Source organism: Vitis riparia, chromosome 3, assembly GCF_004353265.1.
Source record: "Vitis riparia cultivar Riparia Gloire de Montpellier isolate 1030 chromosome 3, EGFV_Vit.rip_1.0, whole genome shotgun sequence".
Taxonomy (NCBI): Eukaryota; Viridiplantae; Streptophyta; class Magnoliopsida; order Vitales; family Vitaceae; genus Vitis; species Vitis riparia.
The window spans coordinates 12,733,519-12,754,834 of record NC_048433.1 but is presented as its reverse complement, the minus strand read 5'-3'; the positions used below and the strand labels follow the sequence as shown (position 1 = coordinate 12,754,834).

At 37.4% G+C, this 21,316-nt stretch overlaps 1 protein-coding gene across 8 annotated transcripts in view; it reads right to left on the bottom strand.

The window, feature by feature from the left end:
- LOC117911207 (GATA transcription factor 19-like) overlaps positions 1-21,316 on the bottom strand; it is a 51,396-nt gene that overhangs the window by 11,896 nt on the left and 18,184 nt on the right. For 7 of the 8 annotated variants that reach the window (XM_034825465.1, XM_034825464.1, XM_034825459.1 and 4 more), the window contains 3 exons: positions 15,167-15,226; positions 14,868-14,936; positions 14,316-14,390 (listed from right to left, as the gene is read on the bottom strand). In XM_034825465.1, coding sequence (XP_034681356.1) covers positions 14,316-14,390; positions 14,868-14,936; positions 15,167-15,226 — 204 coding nt within the window. The remainder of the gene's footprint in view (positions 1-14,315; positions 14,391-14,867; positions 14,937-15,166; positions 15,227-21,316) is intronic. The other variant, XM_034825463.1, reaches the window with a different exon arrangement.

Here is a 21,316-nt window from a genome sequence, read left to right as displayed (position 1 = left end):
TATCATAGGGTTGAGGAGGCTACCAGGGAATTGGAATCGAGCCTGTGTAACTTTTTGTTTCCTTAGGTAAATTTGGTTAAAAATCTAAGGAGGAAATTTCTTTCTAAGGGTAGGATGTGATGTCCCTGGTTTATTAACTAAAACCAGATTTTATATTCAAATTAGTGGGGATTAATACATTTATCTATTTCAGATGTTAGTTGTATATAAGTACTGCAACAACTGATGCAATAGTGGTAGAAATAGCCACTTTCATTATTGAGCAGTCTAATTCAACCACAAGGAGCAAGTAGTTGCATCACTAAGAACATGTAGCTGAGAATGGCCAACACCTACCTTTTGTTTTTTTTTTTTTTTTTTTAAATCAAAAACCCAATAGATCTTTTCTATTAATTAAAAAGATCAAGGAGACATCCTTCCACAATGTACTCACTTAGATCAAAAACTAAGGAATAGATTCCCTTACATGGACTCCCATATAGCTGAACAAACAGGAGAGATTACAAAAAGTAAAACAAAATTTGAAACAAACATTAGATAGAGTTAAGGAGCCACATAATCTCCAAAAAAAGAAACCAATTGCTTTGCTCTTCTTTCAGCTAGTTCACATGCCACCTGATTAGCTAAGTAAGGAACCCACCAAATGGAGCAACCCAACTTTGTAAAGGTATAGAATATTTAGTGCAGCCACCTATAAAGTCTCCATGAGCCTCTTTCCTTTTTAGCTATCCATGAGAAAACAACAATAGGATCCTCCTCCACCACAATATTGGACAAGCCCAAACCTTTTGCTTGTACAAGGCGCCCTCTAGAAGCACTACAATCTCAGTCTTGATAGCAAAACCATCACCTGCAAGTTTAGAGTATGCTTTGATTACTGAACATTGATGATTCACACCAGTCTCAAGTTGCCCTGGGGCGCCCAAAGCACATCCACCAAAGTTTAATCCAACTACTCCTTCAATTGACACTGGTCATACTTTTGAAGTCTTTCTAACCAACCTCATTGACTTGCAAACAAGCCGTCAATTAACAATATAGGGCTCAAGGAGGGTGCCTTATATTGACCAAATCATACTAAGGCTTGCAATACCCCAAAGAACTTTTCCTTTTGCATGATTTCCAAAGCCTTTGAAGGAGATAGTAATCCTCTCCACCATTGAACATGGTGGTACCCAATCAATAGCAAAAAGTCAGCAACTACTAATCACACATTATAGGAAAAAGCCACTTGTCTTTATCTTAAGTCAGCCACACAAGTTCTTAAACAGGCAGCTTGTTGATGCTAATACTGGAACACTTATAAGCCACACCATAGGACACATAGCACCTGTTTAAATCAAATAAGTTCATGGTTCATCTGTATGCTTCACCTATTAGCCTTTAACCAACTTAAAAAGGCTAAAACAACTCTCAACTCTTTTCATTTCCTCCTCTGTTTTATTCTCCTACATTAAATTGCAACACAAAACCAGCAAAGTGGAAAGTATGGATTGCTGAATTTGGTGATCTTTACCATAGGTAGGGGAGGTTCTATTTTGAGATTTACAATCTTAAAATTTTCTGATAACTTTTGTTGAGTTTTATTTGTATCTTTATCTGTTTGTGAAAGAAAAGATATTTCTTTTATTAATTTTTATATTTATTACTTATGTCTTGAGGGAGATCTATGCTAGTTGATGTTGATGTGTTAAAATTGAGTTTTGGGTGACTGTTTGCTGAAATTTCTAAATATATGGGCTACCTGCATAATGGGCTATAGTACTATGTTGGACTTTGTTGCTCATATGCAACATTAAAGTGCGATCGTATAGCCTGAAATTTGTGTCATTCCAATTGTTGAAAGCATGAGATATTATCCTTGTTGCTAAGCTTTGATTTCAGCATAAATCGCAATGTGGATGGTGCTTTGAGGCACTAATGGTGAACCCTGTCTTGGTAATGAAAAACTAACATTGTTAGGTGAAGACAAAACATGGTGAAGTTGGAAAATTGGAAATTGACACCATGGAAAGGGTGGCCTTGTTAAATAACGGCGGAAATGGTCCCTGAGTAAGAGCCTCGAAAGAAAGAAGGGCAGCATGCCTAGGGTGAAAGACCTAAAGTTACCTTGAGAAATCCCATTGGGAAGTAATAGAGTCAATAGACGCATGTCCTTGGGTGAGAGTTCCTAAATATACCTGACATTAGCTCATGATTGGCAATGGATTAAATTACAACATATGGTAAGACTCGTAAAGCTAGAGTATCTCAAGTTATGACGTTTATGGTTTTATTTGATATCATGAGGCAATAATATATTACACCACTGTGTGTTAATGTACAGAATTTAAATTATCTGATACTTTGCGGCTTCATTTTTAAAATACAATTATTCTCTACTGAGCTTTGTTAGCTCACCCTTTTAATTTTTATTTTTTTTCAGATTCAATTCAAGAGCTTCCTTGTGCTAAAAGACATGATGCTTGAATTGAAGTGATGAAGACCTTATTTTGATCATGTGTATGGTAAGAGTTGAGGTGTCATTTTGATGTATGTTTGGTGTGAGAAATTGAACATAAGAATGTACATAACTTTAAGAAAATGAAGACACCCTAACAGGCAGGTTTCTAGTTTGTTGTAAGAGAACATCCATATGTATCCATGACCTTTGACAATGCAACTTAGAAATATAATCTTTTGTTATTATTAAACATATAGTTGTGGTTGATTGTGGTTCTTATGGTATTAAAAAGATTAAGAACCCTAGTGTTGGGCATTGATCATTCATCCTCTAGGCTAGGACAATCACACATTCCCCAAGCACATCTAATACTTCACCTTAAAAGGACTAATCGTTCATTCCTGGAGACAGGATGATCACACTTTTCCTTCATGATTGTCCTTACCTCATACCATTAATGAAAGTCTCTCCATTAATCATTTCACAAATTAAAGAGGGACAATCACATGCACCAACCTAGAACAATCACTTGTTCACACTCACAGAATGATCAATTGTGCTTGTCTTGCATGATTGTTTTAACCTAGTCTCTTCTACTTGATTTTTTCTGAGTTTCTTTTCTACTCCATTTTTCCAACTTGGGCTCATAAAGAGTTCTGACATTATTAAAAATTGTTTTAGATGCATACAAGGTTAGTTCAAGAACACAAAGATAAAACAATCACACGCATGGTACATGAAGTTTTAAAGTGGTTCCGCTAACCATACCTACATAGATGAAAAAGACTCATTCCCCTATACCATTGAGAATATCATAGAAAACATAATCAAATACAATTATTAGGTTCTCGAAACATCCCATTTTTCCCCACTTCTTGTATTCACAACCCAAATCATGAGCTCCCTCACTCTACCGGGTATCTCCAGTTTCTCCTCACATCTCTATCCACCTTGTATAGCCCCTACAAGCTATCTCATAACCATTTCCCCTCATGACATAGAATATTTATATAGATATTCCGAATAACTTTCCTTGTTCTATAAAAAAATCTAATATTACAATAATACATATCTTAGGAAATATTTTATACAATATTTATTACACAAAGGAATCTTTACTAATTAAGAATTTGGGATACTTTTAACAATCTCCACCTTGGAGCAAATTTCATTAAGTCAATCTTTCATCTCTCCACAATACACTCTTTTTATATCACATTCCAATGAGAGAACAATCGACTCCACCTTTAACTAAAATTCACTTTATCTTGCATGCTTTATACTCTTTTGCTATTGCAGAAATCTTCAATCTAGGCTCTAATACCAGTTTGTTGTGCTAGCGGAAGCTTTAATGCAAACAAAATTAGTTTAAGAACATAAAGATAAAATGATCTACACAAAGGTACATGAGGTTTTAACGTGGTTTGGCTAACTACGCCTACATCCACAAATGAGAGATAATCTTTCCACTATGCTATAGAAAATATTATGGATGACAGAATCAAATACAATTATTAGGTTCCCAAAACATCCCATGTTTCCACACTCCTTGTATCCACACCTTGAACCATAAGCCCCCTTGCTCCACTGGGTATCTTCCATTCTTCCTCACATCTCTACCCACCTTGTATAATCTTTACAAACCCATCTTCATCTTATAACTTTTTTACCTTATAATTTAGAATATTTATAGAGATAGTCACAATAACTTACCTTATTCAATAAAGAAATCCAATATTATAATAACAAATCAACTTAAGCAATATTTTAAACAATATTCTTTACAAAAATGAATCTTTACTAATTAGGAATTTAAGACACTTTCCAACAATCTCCACTTTGGAGCAAATTCCATTAAGTCAATTTTCCATCTCTCCATGATACACGCTTTTTTTGTATCACATCCCGACGAGAGTAATCAACTCCACCTTCAACTAAAATTCTTTTTCTCTTCATCTTGCATGATTTGTAATCTTTTGCTCTTCCAAAAATCTTCAGCTCAGGCTTTGATACCAGTTTGTTGTGCCAATGGAAGCTTTAATGCAAATAAGGTTAGTTAAAAAACACAAAGATAAAACAATCACACATGGTATACAAGGTTTTAATGCAGTTCTGCCAACCATGCCTACATCCACGAATGAGAGAGAATCATTCCACTATACTATAGAGAATATCACATAGGACGAAATTAGATACAATTGTTGGGTTCTTGAAACATCCCATGCTTCCCCAGTCCTTGTATCCACTCCCCAAACCAAGAGTTCTCTCGTTCCATCGCGTATCTCCCATTCTTCCTCACATCTCTATCTACCTTGTATAGTCTCTACAAGCCCATCTTCATCTCATAGCCTTTTCCCCTCATGATCAATAATATTTATAAAGATACTTCTAATAACTTTCCTCATTATATGAAAAAATCTAATGTTACAATAATATGTGGAAGATTGAAATTAGAAAAGATGTGATTCTGAATAGAAAATTAGGTAATCCAATGATCAAAAGGATTTTGCTGTAATTGAGTTAGGCAAGTCCCTAATTTGGGTTCTAGGATTTTTTGTATAATCATGTGTATGTATCTCTGTATAAAAGAATTAAAAAGAAGAATTTTCAACCTTTTATTCTTCAATCTCTCTTCTACGTGGTATCATAGCTTTAGGCTTATAAATCTAGGAAGAGAAGTTTTTAGCCTTCATTGCCAAGTAGAAGATCATAGTCAACCTCCATTGTCGACCCTAAGATGTCCCTCTTTGTGCTGCAATCTCAACTTCGCATTGATGTAGCAAACCCAGATCGTGAAAGAGCAATAGACGACCCTTGTTCCTGTTGTGTTGTTGAACAAGGGAACTTCCAGTCGTCGCTCCACTAAGGTCGCATCGCCTCACACTGCCATCCACTTTCCTCATCGTAACCATTATTATAAGATCTCACTGTTGCTATAAGTTTGCATCATTGCCATCATCTTCTCCTCATGCCAAAGTTGTCTTTTTCTCCTCGTCGTCATCCTCACGCTGCGTTGTCACCATTGTCACTTCCTCGTCATCGGCTTCCACTTTCCCTTAGAATCCCACCCTCACGTCATTGAGATCTCATCGCACGAGAGGAATTGCGCCATCACCATAGTTGCAACCGAAGATCTTCCGACACAACCGATGAAATTCCACCATCATTAGAGTCATCGTTGCATCCTTGCACCACGTCGTCATCGTCATTGTCACCCTAGCATCTCATTGTTGCCAACAACCTTGTGACAACACTAGCAATAGCTTCAACGAGTTGTTGTTTTAGGTTAGGCTATTTAAAGCCTCAAAAGGTAAAATAGTAAAAAAATGTCTTTTTTTGTTTTAAAAAAATAATAAATAAATAAAAAAGGAAAATTTTCTAAGGTATCACAAACTATTGTCTTCACCAATCCTTCTGAATGAGTGATTACCACTCATAACACGAGAATTCCAAAATATTAAAGCGACATATAGACTTAATAGTAAGAATTATCTAAAATGATCACAACTTGTTCGTACCTTTCTAAAGGTAAAAGGAAAGTTAAGTCACCTCTTGGGAACTGGACCAAGTAGAGGAGACCCTCAGTTTGATGCCTGGGATGAACAAGACTCAATGATTATGGCATGGATGTGGAACTCTATGGCACTTGAAATTAGTGACACTTGTATGTTTTTGACAACTACTAAAGACATTTGTGATGCAGTTCATCAAACATACTCAAAGGCACTAGATGCAGCCCAAGTGTACAAAATAAAAGTTAAGACCGAAGCAGCTAAACAGGGAAACAAGACAGTCATGGAGTATGCCAATATGTTGAAAAACCTATGGCAAAAACTTGACCACAATCGTTGTATTGAGACAAAATGCCCTAAGGATGTAGCAGTCCTAAAGAACTACATTGAAAATGATCGAGTCTATGATTTCTTGGTTGGTCTCAATATTGAGTTTGACCAAGTTCGAGTTCAAATTCTTAGCAAAGAGCTTCCAACTTTGAATGAGACTATCTCCATTATTTGAACAGAAGAAAGTAGGAGAAGTGTCATGCTTGAACCTCAGAATATGGAAGGCACTCAACTATGGTCGCTAACAAAGGTAATGATCAGAAGGCTAGCACTGCTGATAACAAAAGGATTGATTGATCAAAGGCTTCAAACCGTGATAATACTGATAACTTATGGTGCACTCATTGTCAGAAACCTAGACATACACGAGAAAAATGTTGGAAACTTCATGGTAAGCCAACTACATCTAGCAAAGAGTGGGATTACAAGGGAGGATAACAGAGGAGTAATGGGCAAGCAAACTTGTCCTTTGCTTAGCCAAATAAAAAAAAATCCTTGGAACAGGGTGGATTCAATTAGGAGGAATTCCAAAAAATAAGAGCTTTGTTGGGAACCTTTAAGTACCTACTCACCGACAAGGATGAAAATATCTATAATCACATATATATTGGTACTTCGATTTTACGGATATATCGGAGATATATTGGCGAATATTTTGGAAAAAAATATCGATAAGCCTAAAATTGATCAAAATTTATAAAAATACAATAAAAACTTCATAAAAATGTAATTAGAAGTGTTGAGAGAGAGAGAAAGAAGAAAGACCTTAATTCTCATTAATGTAATGATCTACTTACAATTGAGTAATATATATATATACAAGGCTAAGAGTCCTAACTACCATACATGTGTCCTACCATATATGTGTCCTATATTAACAAGGAAAGGTTATACACTATAAATACATTATATTCAACACTCCCCCTCAAGCTGGAGCATATACGTCATATGCACCAAGCTTGTTACAAATATATTTAATCCTAGGACCTCTGAGAGATTTAGTGAAGATGTCAGCTAGTTGATCATTTGAATTAACAAAACTTGTAGCAACACATCCTGATGCAATCTTCTCTCTAATGAAATGACAGTCAACTTCAATATGTTTGGTCCTTTCATGAAAGACTGGATTGGATGCAATATGTAATGCGGTCTGGTTATCACATATGAGTTTCATCTGTTCATCCTTTCCAAATCTCAACTCTCGAAGAAGATGTCTCAACCATATGAGTTCACATGTTGCCAAAGCCATAGCTCGATACTCGGCTTTAGCGCTAGATTTGGCCACTACATCTTGTTTCTTACTCTTCCAAGATATTAGATTACCTCCAATAAAAACACAGTACCCTGAAGTGGAACGTCTATCTGTGGGTGAGCCAGCCCAATCTGCATCTGTGTAACCAACAACCTGAGTATGACATCTGTTCTCGTACAACACACCTTGGCCTGGTGTACTTTTGATATATCGAAGAATGTGGATTACAGCATCCCAATGGCTATCACATGGTGACTGTAGGAATTGACTAACAACACTCATAGGAAAAGAAATGTCTGGACGAGTAATGGTGAGATAGTTCAATTTACCTACGAGCCGTCGATATCTCCCGGGGTCTCCTAAAGGCTCCCCTTGTCCTGGTACAAGTTTGACATTCGGATCCATAGGTGTGTCTACCGGTTTACAGTCTAACATACCGGTTTCTTCCAGGATGTCTAAAGCATACTTCCTTTGGGAAAGGACCACAGCAGAACTGGATTGAGCTATCTCAATTCCCAAGAAATACTTGAGTTTCCCCAAGTCTTTGGTCTGAAAGTGGGTAAAAAGGTGTTGCTTTAGTTTCTGAATACCATCCTGATCACTGCCTGTAATGACGATGTCGTCCACATAAACAACCAGATAAATACACTGCCCAAAGAGTTATGATGATAGAAAACTGAATGGTCTGTTGTACTGCGAAGCATGCCAAACTCTTGAACAACAGAACTAAAACGGCCAAACCATGCTCGAGGAGATTGTTTCAAGCCATATAGAGAACGGCGTAACCTGCATACTAAACCAGACTCCCCCTGAGCAACAAAACCAGGAGGTTGCTCCATATAAACTTCCTCGGCAAGATCACCATGAAGGAAGGCATTTTTAATATCCAATTGATAAAGAGGCCAAGAACACATGGCAGCCATGGAGAGAAGCAGACGGACAGAAGCAATCTTGGCAACCGGAGAGAATGTGTCACCATAATCAGAACCATAAACCTGAGTATAGCCTTTAGCAACTAAGCGGGCCTTAAGGCGATCAACCTGACCATCAGGACCAACCTTAACTGCGTAGACCCAACAACAGCCAACGGTAGATTTACCCGAGGGTAAAACAACAAGATCCCAAGTGCCATTAGAGTGCAGAGCAGCCATTTCATCCACCATTGCCTGTCGCCAGCCTAGATGGGAAAGAGCTTCATGGGTGCTCTTTGGAAGAGAAACAGAGGATATAGCAGAAACAAAAGCAGAATAGGGTGAAGATAATCGATGATAACTCAAAAAATTGTAAATGGGATGAGGATTACGAGTAGAGCGAGTACCTTTCCGAACAGCAATGGGTAAGTCATTAGGAGAAGGCAGAGCCGAGGTAGGTGAAGCCGAAGGGATAGGAAGTGAGTCAGCAGGTGCCTCAGCAAAAGGGAGAGGAGCAACGACACGAGGGCAACGATGATAAACCTGAAGTGGTCGAGGAGGCATAGCATCAGGTGGGGAGACAATGGGAATAGGCAAGACTTCAGAAACAGGAAGAGACTCAGAAGTGGTGGAAAAGAATGGTGAGTCCTCAAAGAAGGTGACATCAGTGGAGATAAAGTATCGATGAGTCTCAAGGGAATAACAACGATAACCCTTCTGAAGTCTGGAGTATCCCAAGAAGAGACACTTCATGGCTTTGGCGGAAAGCTTGTCCTGTCCAGGAGTGAGAATATGAACAAAGCAAGTACAACCAAAGACACGAGGAGGAAGGAAATAAAGTGGTTGGTCAGGGAAGAAAAGGGAGTGAGGAATCTGATCATGTAAGACAGAGGAGGGCATACGATTAATCAAATAACAAGCGGTAAGAACAGCGTCCCCCCAAAAACGAAAAGGAACATTACTATGGAGGAGGAGAGTACGAGCTGTCTCAACAAGATGTCGATTCTTGCGTTCAGCCACCCCATTTTGTTGAGGAGTATGAGCACAAGAAGACTGATGAAGAATCCCATGATGAGACATAAACGAAGTAAATGGGGCTGAAAAATATTCCCTGGCATTGTCACTGCGTAACACACGAATAGAAATATTGAACTGGGTTTGGATTTCAGCATAAAATTTCTGGAAAATAGAGAATAACTCAGCTCGATTTTTCATTAAAAATAACCAAGTACATCGAGAATAGTCATCATTGAAAGAGACAAAATACTGAAATTCTAAAGTAGACGCAGTCCGACAAGGACCCCAAACATCAGTGTGGACAAGCTCAAAAGGAGACTTTGCCCGATTATTCAAACGCTTTGGGAACGAGACACGAGTATGTTTCCCAAGCTGACATGACTCACACGGAAGCGACGATAAAGTGGAAAAACGAGAGACCATCTTCTGGAACTTGGAGAGACTAGGGTGGCCCAGACGATTGTGAATGAGGAGAGGAGCATCAGTGGAAATGCAAACTGCAGGAGATGAATCCGAGGTGAGGTGATAGAGGCCTTGAGACTCACATCCTATGCCAATCGTCTTCCACGTACTCCGGTCCTGCAAGGTCACAAATTTATCAGAAAAGGTAATAGAGCAATTAAGAGTACGAGTGATTTTGCTGATGGAAATAAGATTAAAAGGACATTCAGGAGTATAAAGGACAGAAGTGAGAGGTAGAGAAGGCAGAGGAAGGGCCAAACCAATACCTTTAGCCACAGTTTGAGAACCATTAGCTAAGGTAACAGTAGGTAAAGCAGAGGTAGTAGTAATAGAGGAAAAAAGATCCTTATTACCAGATAAGTGATCAGAAGCTCCAGAATCTAGAATCCAGGGTCCAAGAGAAGATGTGTGGGTAAGGCAGGCAGAGGCATTACCAGGCTGGGCAACAGAGGCAACCGAAGCCTGAGATGCGGAAGAGCTCGGAGGCTGAGGCAGCGGAGAATCAAAGGACTGGGCCACATGGGCAGTGCGAGGAGGTCGTCCATGTAACTGATAGCAACGATCACGAGTGTGGCCAAGTTTATTGCAATAGGTGCAATGAGGACGTTAACCTCTACCTCGGGTACCACTGCGGCCTCCTCGAGAGTTAGTTTGAGAAACTAACACAGAAGAATTTGAAGAGCTATCAAATGGCAAAGTCTGAGTGGAGGAGATACGGAGGAGGCGAGCAAACACATCATCCAAGAACGGAACTGATGAACTACCAAGAATCTGATCGCGGACAGGCTCAAGATCCGGACGGAGGCCAATAAGAGTAAGAACCATGAAGAACTTGTCAAGCTGTGTTTGTTGAGCCCCAACATCAGGAGTAAGAGGCATCACAGTCAAGAACTCCTCCTTAAGAGAGGCAATCTGGCCAATATAAGTAGATAGATCCAAGTCTTGTTAGCTGAGATGGACAATAGCAGAAGCCACCTTATAAAGACGCTGGATATCATTCGTATATAATCCTTTGGCCTGAGTCCAAAATTTAAAACAAGTTTTGTAGGCCCGAAGATAAAGAAGAATCTTGGGATCAACCGATTGCCATAATACACTACATAACTGTGCATCTATCTTCCTCCACTGTACGCGGTCAACCTCGGGGATATCTGCCTCCTGTGTAATCAAGTGATCCTCATATCCTTGACCCATAAACCAAAGTTTAACAGAGGCAGACTAGGAAAGATAATTGTCACTGCCAACCAATTTTTCCGAAGTAATCATAGGAGATCCAGATATAACAGCGGAAAAAATGGAATTTTTAGTAGTCATATCTACTTATCTGGAGAATGAAGTATGTTTGGATCGAAGAGAGCCCTAATACGGCTTCAGATTGCGGCGTGGCACCACCGAAAAAGGGAGACGGCCTCAGATCGCGGCGTGGTCACCAGAAAGGTAGAAGAACACTTCCCAAGGCACGTGCAGGGATTGGAGTGGAGAAAAAGTAGTCGGAGCTTCGCCGGAAAGACTGTTTGGAGGGCCGACGGAGACAAAATCCCCAAAAGAGGTACGTGCAGGGCTCGGATGGGAGAACCAGGGAGGTAGGGAGGCTGGTCGGCGTCAGGCGAAGCTGGAGGAGGAGGCGCGTCGCCGGAAAAGGCCTCACGCGCCCTCACGCGCCGGCGCATGAGATGCAGCTGCCGGCCGGACATTTGCGCGTGGACGGTGCGTGGATGAGAATTTGGTGCCGGTGCCTTCACAAAAGTTGTAGATCTCCTCCAGGCGCTCCTTCTGGTATGGTCGGTGTCGGAAAAATATGTCGCCGAAAAAGTTCGCCGGAAAAGTTCGCCGGCGGTGAGTGGTTTCTGTCGACGATCCGACTGACCGGAAAGTATTGGGAGATGGGGAAGGTGACCGGAATGAAACACGGTCACCGGAAGGTTTCCCGGAGTTGATGACACGGGAAACAGGAAAGAATTAGGATTTCTTCCTTGGCTCTGATACCATGTTGAGAGAGAAAGAAAGAAGAAAGACCTTAATTCTCATTAATGTAATGATCTACTTACAATTGAGTAATATATATGTATACAAGGCTAAGAGTCCTAACTACCATACATGTGTCCTACCATATATGTGTCCTATATTAACAAGGAAAGGTTATACACTATAAATACATTATATTCAACAAGAAGTATAATAGATATTTTAAAGTTGTTTTATTAAAGAATTTGATATATGTATAATATGATTTATCATATTTGATAATAATATCGTATGCATCGATAAAAATATGAATTTTATAAGTGTACATTTATTATTATTATTTTTTTTATAAGCAAGCGAATATATTAAAGAAGGCTTAGAAGCCGCAAAGCATACAGGAAGTATACGAGGCTATAAACCCCTCAAACAAAAAACAAAACAACCCAACCCCTAATTGGAGGCTAACCACTCCAAGAAACCTATAAGTGTACATTTATTATTAAATTACATCAAATATTATTTCATAATAATATTATGATATTTGATTATAATATGTCTAACTTAAAAATATATATTAATATTAAAATTATGATCCATTTAATTCAATTGTATTAAATGATATAAAATAAATTATGATATATGTACAATTTTTTAATATTTAATTAATTTATTAATGATATTAAAAACACTATAAAGAAAATTATTGTGATAATTTTTATATTTTTGGTAATCAATTAAAAGAAATTTCTATTTTTAATTATAAAATAATTATAATTAATTTGCTCTCTAAAATTTTCTTTTAAAATTTTCTTTACATGATGACTTTGAATATATATTTTTAGTGCAATACATTTAACAAAGGGCAAACTTGCCCTGGTGGTCTGATGAGCTGAACCCCAAACCTTTTGTTTGGGGTTCGAATCCCCTCAGTGGCACAAAAAAAAGGCATTTTTGAGAGTGCACTGTTGTAGCGGGTGCACTGTAGCTTACTGTAGCGGGAGCACTGTAGTGCTTTGACCTGCATTGACCGGCTGAAAAATCTTTTAAACCCTTTTTTTCCATTAAATCGGCGATTTATCGCCTGATGCTGATATATCAGCGATTTTTTGCTGATTTTCAACGATTTTTCTCCTCTAAATATCGTGTCGACGTCTCCCAATACATGATATCGGCGATATATCGCCGATATATCCCGACATTTTCCTCCTTGCTCACCAGTGCTTTCAAGTAAGTTTCCTATTTTCATTGGATTAAAAGTTTTGGATGAAACCTTTATCTTATAGATTTGGGCGCCCAATTGGGGGACAGTACTCCTCCTGTTCACAATTTATTTGGATTTGCTATTGGCTTTTAAAAGCCTTGTGACTTCAGTTTTTATGATGGTACCTGATGGTATGTGCATGGCCACTTAGGTGGTAGGTTGTTAATGTGAAATGAGACATAATTCAGCATTAATTGTCATCAACAGTATTAATTATCTTATTCACACTTCAAAGTCTGGAATCATGGATTGTTCTTTGAATTTGAGTGGAGCCATGGCTTGAGACTTTGGGGTATGACAATTCAAGACTTCTCCAAACCTGGTGAAATCCTAGCCATTCTTAACACTTTAACACCTGATACTAAAAGGAGATATGGCTGCAATCAGTATAATTATTCACTGGTTTCTATGACTATAGGTGCTTGAAAGTCATCCATTGAATGTCAAAGAGAGTTTTTCCACATGTCCAGTCTAATGGATGTGTCATGGAACCTATTAGTTAACCAGGAGGTGGATTCTTTGGCATAGAGAGAAGCTAGACCCCTTTGTCTCCTATGTCAGGATTCTCCACCTATTGATCCTTGAGAGGGATTCCCTAATGTAGCATTGTAGCTGTTGGACCTTTAGTTCTGTTTCTTTTCTTATTTGAACAGTCTTGCATCTTCCTTAGTATTCCTCCCTTTTTTCTTCTGATAACATTCTTCCTTGCTTTCTATCTGAAACAAGAGTATCAAAGATATGAATCTAAAACCCAAATATTCTATCAAATCCTTAATCCACTCAAGCTAGATGTGAATCAAAACTAAACAATATGTTGTATGTTAGTATACCACATTATACTGCAAGTCTCATATATTTCCTTATATTCCCACAAAATTTAGGAAGGACCTCTGCATGATCCATTCTTCTATAATTTTTTTCTTTTTTATTTGTTAATTTGTTTTTATTTGGAGGGACAGGACAGAGGAATCTGTTATTCCATTATCTACTAATAATTTTTCCTTTTGCATCTTCATATAGTTTGTCAAGCAAAATAATCATCCAGATACCAAGAATACAAACAGAAAGATTTGGAGACATCTACATTTATTCAAAGTTGATCATCACATCGCCCAAAATCAATGAATTGTTTCATGCACTTCCTGTTCCAAAGAAGCCATACCTGTTCATTTTGTTGTCCAGTAGTAGGATTTCCTGACTCCAATGGTACAGGTTTCATCTCTTCAGAGCTTCCCTGCTAATTCAAAGCAACAAACCATGAGTCCTACAACAATTAGGTGCTAGTTGTTTACAAAACTACAGCTATTTCTGTTTTTTAATGTCAAACCACTTCAATAATCACCCCCCTTCTACAAAGCTAATTGCCCCAGATAAGTCCCTAAAAATAAACAGTCACCAAATGCCAATGTTGGAGCTATGTTGATTCACTTTGGAAAAGATACTGCTATATATACTGGGATCAAAAAGAAACCTCAACTTATCAGTGAGGCCCAGCAGAAAACTTCGGGAGGTTCTCCCAAATTCATAAATAGGAAACAAAATAAGCTGCCAACACAAACCATATATGTGTTGAGGTCCAGCAGAAAACTTCAGGAGGTTCTCCCAAATTCATAAATAGGAAACAAAATAAACTGCCAACATAAACCATATATGCCAGCAACGCAGCATATAAAATTTTTTTTCCTTCATATAAGAACTGATCTAAAAACAATACCGGCTCATCATGGTTGCCATAGGCCCTTTCTTGTTCCATGGTTACAGGCTTAATATCATCTGATGTTTCCTGAACATTACAAGATCATCAAGAGTTCATCAGTGCTAAACAGAAAGGACTGAAATAGCAGGGCACAAGGGGCACTCTTATAGAAGACCAAACAAAACCCAATTGATGATTACCATATTGAATAATGTTTTACATAGAGAATCTTATGATACATTTGTTTCCAAAATGAAGGAGCATACACTTACATTAAAAAAAAAAAAAAGAGTTCAGCTGCTTCTTAAAATACATACCAGCTCATCTTGGCCAAAAGGAATCATCCTACTCCCTTTTGAAAGATCACGCAAGGTGCCCTGGAAATCCAATGAAGGTTGGAAGGTTGAGAAAAGGGTCAATGGTGCCAAAATGAGAAAATAATACTATTACAACCTCTCATCACAATCATAAAAAAGAAACCAAAAAAATCACAAATTTAGATACAATCAACATTCTTGTGGACATGCAATGACAATAATAAAATGCATCTAACAAAATTATTAGAAATATGGCAAAAATGTTTTCCACATCCAAGAAGTGATTTCTAAAATTCATCAAAATAAAATAGGCCCTTCATAAATACAATTGTAGAGAGCAAGTTTCTCTTTTGATAGGCAAAAAGCGTATGTCTTATACTAGTGCCTAAGCAAATGGCACAGCAAAGTACACATAATGTATATGTTCAGCACTGAAAAAGGCAAACTTGAAGAGGAAAGAACAACAAAAGACGAGCTCCTTCTCCATACTTCGTAAGCAATAAGAGAATAACACTAAGGGACATAATCTTTGCAAGCAATATGCGCATAGCACTAAGGTTGGGAGGGATATCATCTTCACATTTTATATATCAATGGGGGCAATATATATTTCCATCAAATGATAGGGGCTTTCTCGACTTTTAAAACAAGTTACAATTGAGAAGCTCAAAAAAGCAAGGCAGGATAGCTTTCATCTATGAATGCCCAACAATTTCTATCATAGTTGTAAAAGGCGTGCCTAGGCTCCAGGCGGTACAAGGCCATGCTTCGACGGCTCGCTTGACTATGGGCACCACTCCTTCACAGAGGTGCTGATTAGGCACGCAAGGCACTCACCTCCGGCAAGGCGTGACACCCCCCAATAGGTGGGCCTCCTTCCTAATTCTTCTTCTTCTCCTTCTTCGACGGCAACGAGTTGCAGAGAAGAACACAACCAAACCTAGGGCTTTTTTTTTTTTTTTTTTGTGGAGACCAAAACAACGTCGTTTTGGAGTCTGTTCTTTAAATAAAATAAAATAAAAGGCCAAAACGACATCGTTTTGGACCAATTCTTCACTTCCAACCCCTAGATTAATCGTTTTGAAGCCGACAAAACCCAAAAAAAAAGCCCTAGCTCCACCTCTGCCTCTCATGTGCCTGTGAAGAAGAGAAGAAGACAAAGAGGAGGAAAAATATAGGAAAATTTCCAAGGCCTTGGTATATGTGCTTAGGACAAATAAATAATTACTAACTTTGATTATATTATATAAATTTTTATATGTAAAATAAGGCGCACCTCACTTCACTAAAGCTCGTGCCTTAGGTGCACCTTGCGCCTCAGGCTTCAGGAGGACTTTGCGCCTTAGTGTGCCTTGAGCCTTTTAAAACTATGATTTCTATAGTAATCAAATCATATATTCCTCTATGTTAAAGAGTTGTTAGCAATTATTTGATAAAGGGGGTAGTTTAGTCTACTAGTGTGTTTTTTTTTTTGTTTCTTTTTTTATTTTTATTTTTTTTGGGTCAAAGTCTATATATATGCTTTGTACTCTTTTCTTGAGGAATAAGACACTATTTTCTTTTTCTCTCTTTATCCAAAGCCTAAGCCCTTAAAAAAAGGGGAAAAAAACTACAATGACGTGCTACAATGATTTTACTATAGTGAACTCTAGCACTAGTGCCTATGTGATTGGTTTAGTTTGTGATGCAAGATTAGTGCAAGAATGTGTTAGTGTTGAAGGTTTCCTAACATCCCTTTGCTTCAATTTTAAGTGCAATAGTCCCCATTTTAAGTGAAAGTATGGCATCTAGTAGTAATCATACATCCAGAGATAGAGTTGGTATTTAGATTATTTTAGTGCATCTAAAGGGACCTAACCATTTACTATAAGTTGAAAGCCATGAGGGTGTACATCAAGGCAAAAGGAAAACTAGAACATCTCGTAGAAGATTCTCCTCCCCAAAAATCTGAAAGTTTTGATTAGTAGCAACAAGATAGCCTCGTGATAATATCATGGTTGTGGAATAGTAGGGAACCGTATGTTAGTGCCAAATTCATGTTTCTATACACTATAAAGCAAATATGAGATGTAGTTAAATAGCTATACTCTCTAGGGGAAAAAAGATATTTCAAGACCTATCAATTGTATAAAGATTTTTTTTAGGTAAAGCAAAATGGGAAACCTCTGAATGAGCACTATGCATCCCTTAAAGGGATGTGGAAGGAATTGAATGTGTGTCCATTGTTTGTCGATATTGAGGTTCAAAGAACCAAAAGGAAGAGTTCCAAGTTGCTAATTTTTTTTCTTGCCTTAATTCTGAATATGTTGAAGTCAAACATAGTATATTTACTAGTGAGAAGTTACCATCTTTCAATAATGTTTATGCTCATCTTCAACACATCGATACACAATTCTTTTCATCTGGAAATGGTATTAAGGATACTTCTGCACTTGCATCCATAGGACAAAGTAGAGGTGGTCCTCCTATATGAGTCCAAGGGTGAGGTTAGAGAGGCAAAGGTAGAGGTGAAGGTAGAAGTAACATGCAATTCTTACATTGTGATAGGACTAATCATACCTTGGAAAATGTTAGAGCAAGTTTGGTTGTCCTACATAAGCTAATCAGGTTGTCTCCTCTTCCAATGGTAAAATTTTTTAGTATCTCCACACAAAGAGGATGATTAGTGGAGGACTTGAGAAAGATGGTTTTATTATCTTGATGACGATCCATATTCTAGTCTCATAGTAGAAAAATGATAAATGTTGTTGCTCTCTCTCTTTTCTTCCATTGCTCCTCTCCAATACCATTACAGATTAGGTCATGCTTCTTTTAGGCAAAGTTACATTCCTTGGGATCGGTATTTCAAGTGAGTTTAACTTGACAAACACCATAGGTTATCTTTTCCATATAAGGTTAATAATAGGAATCCAAACTTCGATTACAAGTTCTAAATCCACTTTAACTCACTCGGTTATTTGTGGTTAAAGAAAGATCTGAAGTGAGTCATGTATTTAAAATTTTTATCAAGAAATAAAAAATCAATTTGGTATTTTGATTCTTATTCTTCGATCTAATAATGCCCTTGAATATAATGATTTGAAAATGGAATTGTCTACCAATTTTCGTGTGTTTATAAACCCCAATGGAAGGAGTTACTAAAAGGAAATGTCATCAATTATCAGATGTTGCTCATTCTATTATGTTTCATATGAGAGTTCCAAGATCTTATTCGAAGATGCTATTCTCACTACATGTTATTTGATAAATTGGTTGTACTTCTATGTATCGCATCATAAGACTTCATATTCTGTGTTATTTCCCAATCATCCCCTATCTTCTCTCCCATCTAGAGTTATTGGATATGTTTGCTTTGTTCATAATTTTTCTCCATATAACGACGAGTTTGATCCTTAATTCATCAAATGTGTATTTTTTTGGATACTTTAAAACTCAAAAATGATACAAATGTTTTAATCCCATATCTCGAACATAGTTTACTAGTATTGATGAAACATCTTTGAGACAACTTATTTTTCTGATCATGGTTTCCAATTAGAAAATGACTTATTTAAGTCTAAGTCTATTATTCTTCCTATTGTTATTGTTACGTCTCCATCTAACATTCACAAACCATTACAAGTGTATCAACAAAACATTTTGGCTAGAGAGAATGAAGAAGATTAAATTCAGTCTCTACCTCCTCTGGACTTGTAATTGGATGATCCTATACCGCCACCTATTTGTGTTCCCTCAATTCCCAAGGAGTTAAACCTACCTATTGCACTTAGGAATGTTAAACACAATTGTACTAACGATCTTCTTACTCATTATGTATCTTTAAATAACTTCTCTCCACTTTTTGGTGTTTTTCTCATACCTTGTCTTCCATTTCCATCCCTGAGTCTCATTAGGAAGCTTTAAATCATACTACCTGGAAGGTGGTCATGGAAGAAGAGATGCATGCTCTCTTAAACAAAGGTACATGGGAACTTGTTGATTTCAAGAAAAGGATGTTGAAGATTGCCACTGGGTTTTTACTAAGTATCAATCCAATGGGCCTATAGAATGTTTAAAAGCTCAATTAGTTGCTAAGGGGCATACTCAAACTTGTGGTGTGAACTATTTTGGGACTCTTTCCTACCACTCATCATGACTCAATATGTATTCTAATTTCCATTGATTTCCTTAGCTATTAATTTAGGTGTAGCCTACATCATTTAGGTATGAAGAATGCATTCATCTATGCTGATCAACTCTTTTAGTGAGGAAATCTATACGAAGCAATCACCTGGGTTTGTTACTCAAGGGGCAGCAAAAGTTAAAGAGTTTGCAAACTAAATAAGGCTATTTATAGATTAAAGCAATCTCCTCAAGCACGGTTTAATAAATTGAGTATCACCCTTCTACCATTTGGTTTTAGTAGATGTAATTCTAACCACTTGGTATTTATTCTCAAGAGAGAAATTAGCATAATAGTACTCATTATACATGTGGATGATATTATTGTTTTTGGTAGTGTGATGCTATAAGTATTGAAGAAGAAAAGATTGCTTGAAAAAAACCTTTCATATAAGGGATCTTGGGTTCACTATGTTACTTCCTAAGCGTTGAAGTTATAGAGAGTAAAGGTGAGATTTTTTTGTCCTAAAGGAAGTACGTATTGGGTTGGTTTAATGAAACTGGCATGTTAGAAGTAGTGAACTGACAATCGTATGAGGCAAAATGTGAATCTTAATGTAGATGATAGCCTAAGGTTTTCAAATAAAAGAAGACATCGGATTCTATTAGGTAAACTCATTTATTTGACAACCACCAAACCTAACATTACTTTTCCAATAATTTGTAGAATGAAGCACCCAAGCAAATTCAACGAGAAGCATTGTGTAGAATCCTAAGGTATCTCAAAGATACTATAAGCATGGGAGTACTCTACAAAAGGTGGTCTAGCTCCAACCTTAACGATGAGTTTTTCGGGTGCGAGTTGCATAGGATCCTCAACTAATAAGAGGTCCTCTAGTGGGTATTATTGTCAAGATAAAGCCCTTAAAAGCATGCTATGATACAATAGATTTAAATTCATCATTAATTTAATGATATTTCAATTTCCCTTTTATCTATCCTTATTTCATGAATTATACTCTATAAGCATTCTCTGACCTAGCATCTCTTGCATTGTACATGATTTGAGTGCATTAGAAGTTGCACAGAAGATCCAAGTCATGATTTCCTTGCAAGTAGATGATTTGTTCACAACCAATTTATGGACTTAGGCAATCCATTTAAGGTTGTAGTATACCACCTCCTAATTAGAAAGATGACTAGTCTTAGCCATCGGGATAGATTTCTCATGGTAAGCACATTAGTGTGTATGGTTACACATTGGACAAGACCTACGATGAGTCATGACATAAGGCTATCGAGTAGTTATGATTTCACCAAACTACTACATTGTATCATCTCTCAACCTTAAGAGAATATTAAGCTTGTACATAAGTTAGCAGTGACTTTGGCCTATGGGTGGGATTCTAAAGTGATTAGACACATTCCCTATGAATTGAGTCACTATTAATGGAAGCCAGTAGAATAGGTATTCTCAATAGAGACACCATAATATTTCATGGACTTTGAAACAGTGTATCCTCTTAAGTGATTCTAAGCACATGTGATCATGAAATTTGTGGGCCCGTAGTAATTCCTTTAATAGAATTTGACATGCTCTTAGTGAGCTAAAGTATGTCATTTCACATAATAGGAGAATCTATAACTCAAGGATGGTATAGGTAGTCTTAAAAGAATGATAGCTTTCACCTTGTTAGATTACAAATGATCAATTCATGGGGAGACTATATATAATAGATAGCAGGTCACAAACCCGAGCACTTGGTGTCTCGTTATAATATACATAAGAGTACTAAAATGCAGTTAACTTTCTGTATCAGGATGTTAGTTAACTTGAAAATTAGATTTTGGGGGAGTTGGCACTATCCTAGGGGTCCCAATGGTCCCCACTCAAGCTCATATTTCTTGATGGCACAGCTTATAAAGGTTGGATGGGTTTTTAGTTCACTTATGTGAATAAGGGCGTTTTGATAATTAGAAAATGTTGCACAAGGGTAAGTGACTAATATCTGTACACTAAACCAATTGATTAATTGGAGCCTTATTGAG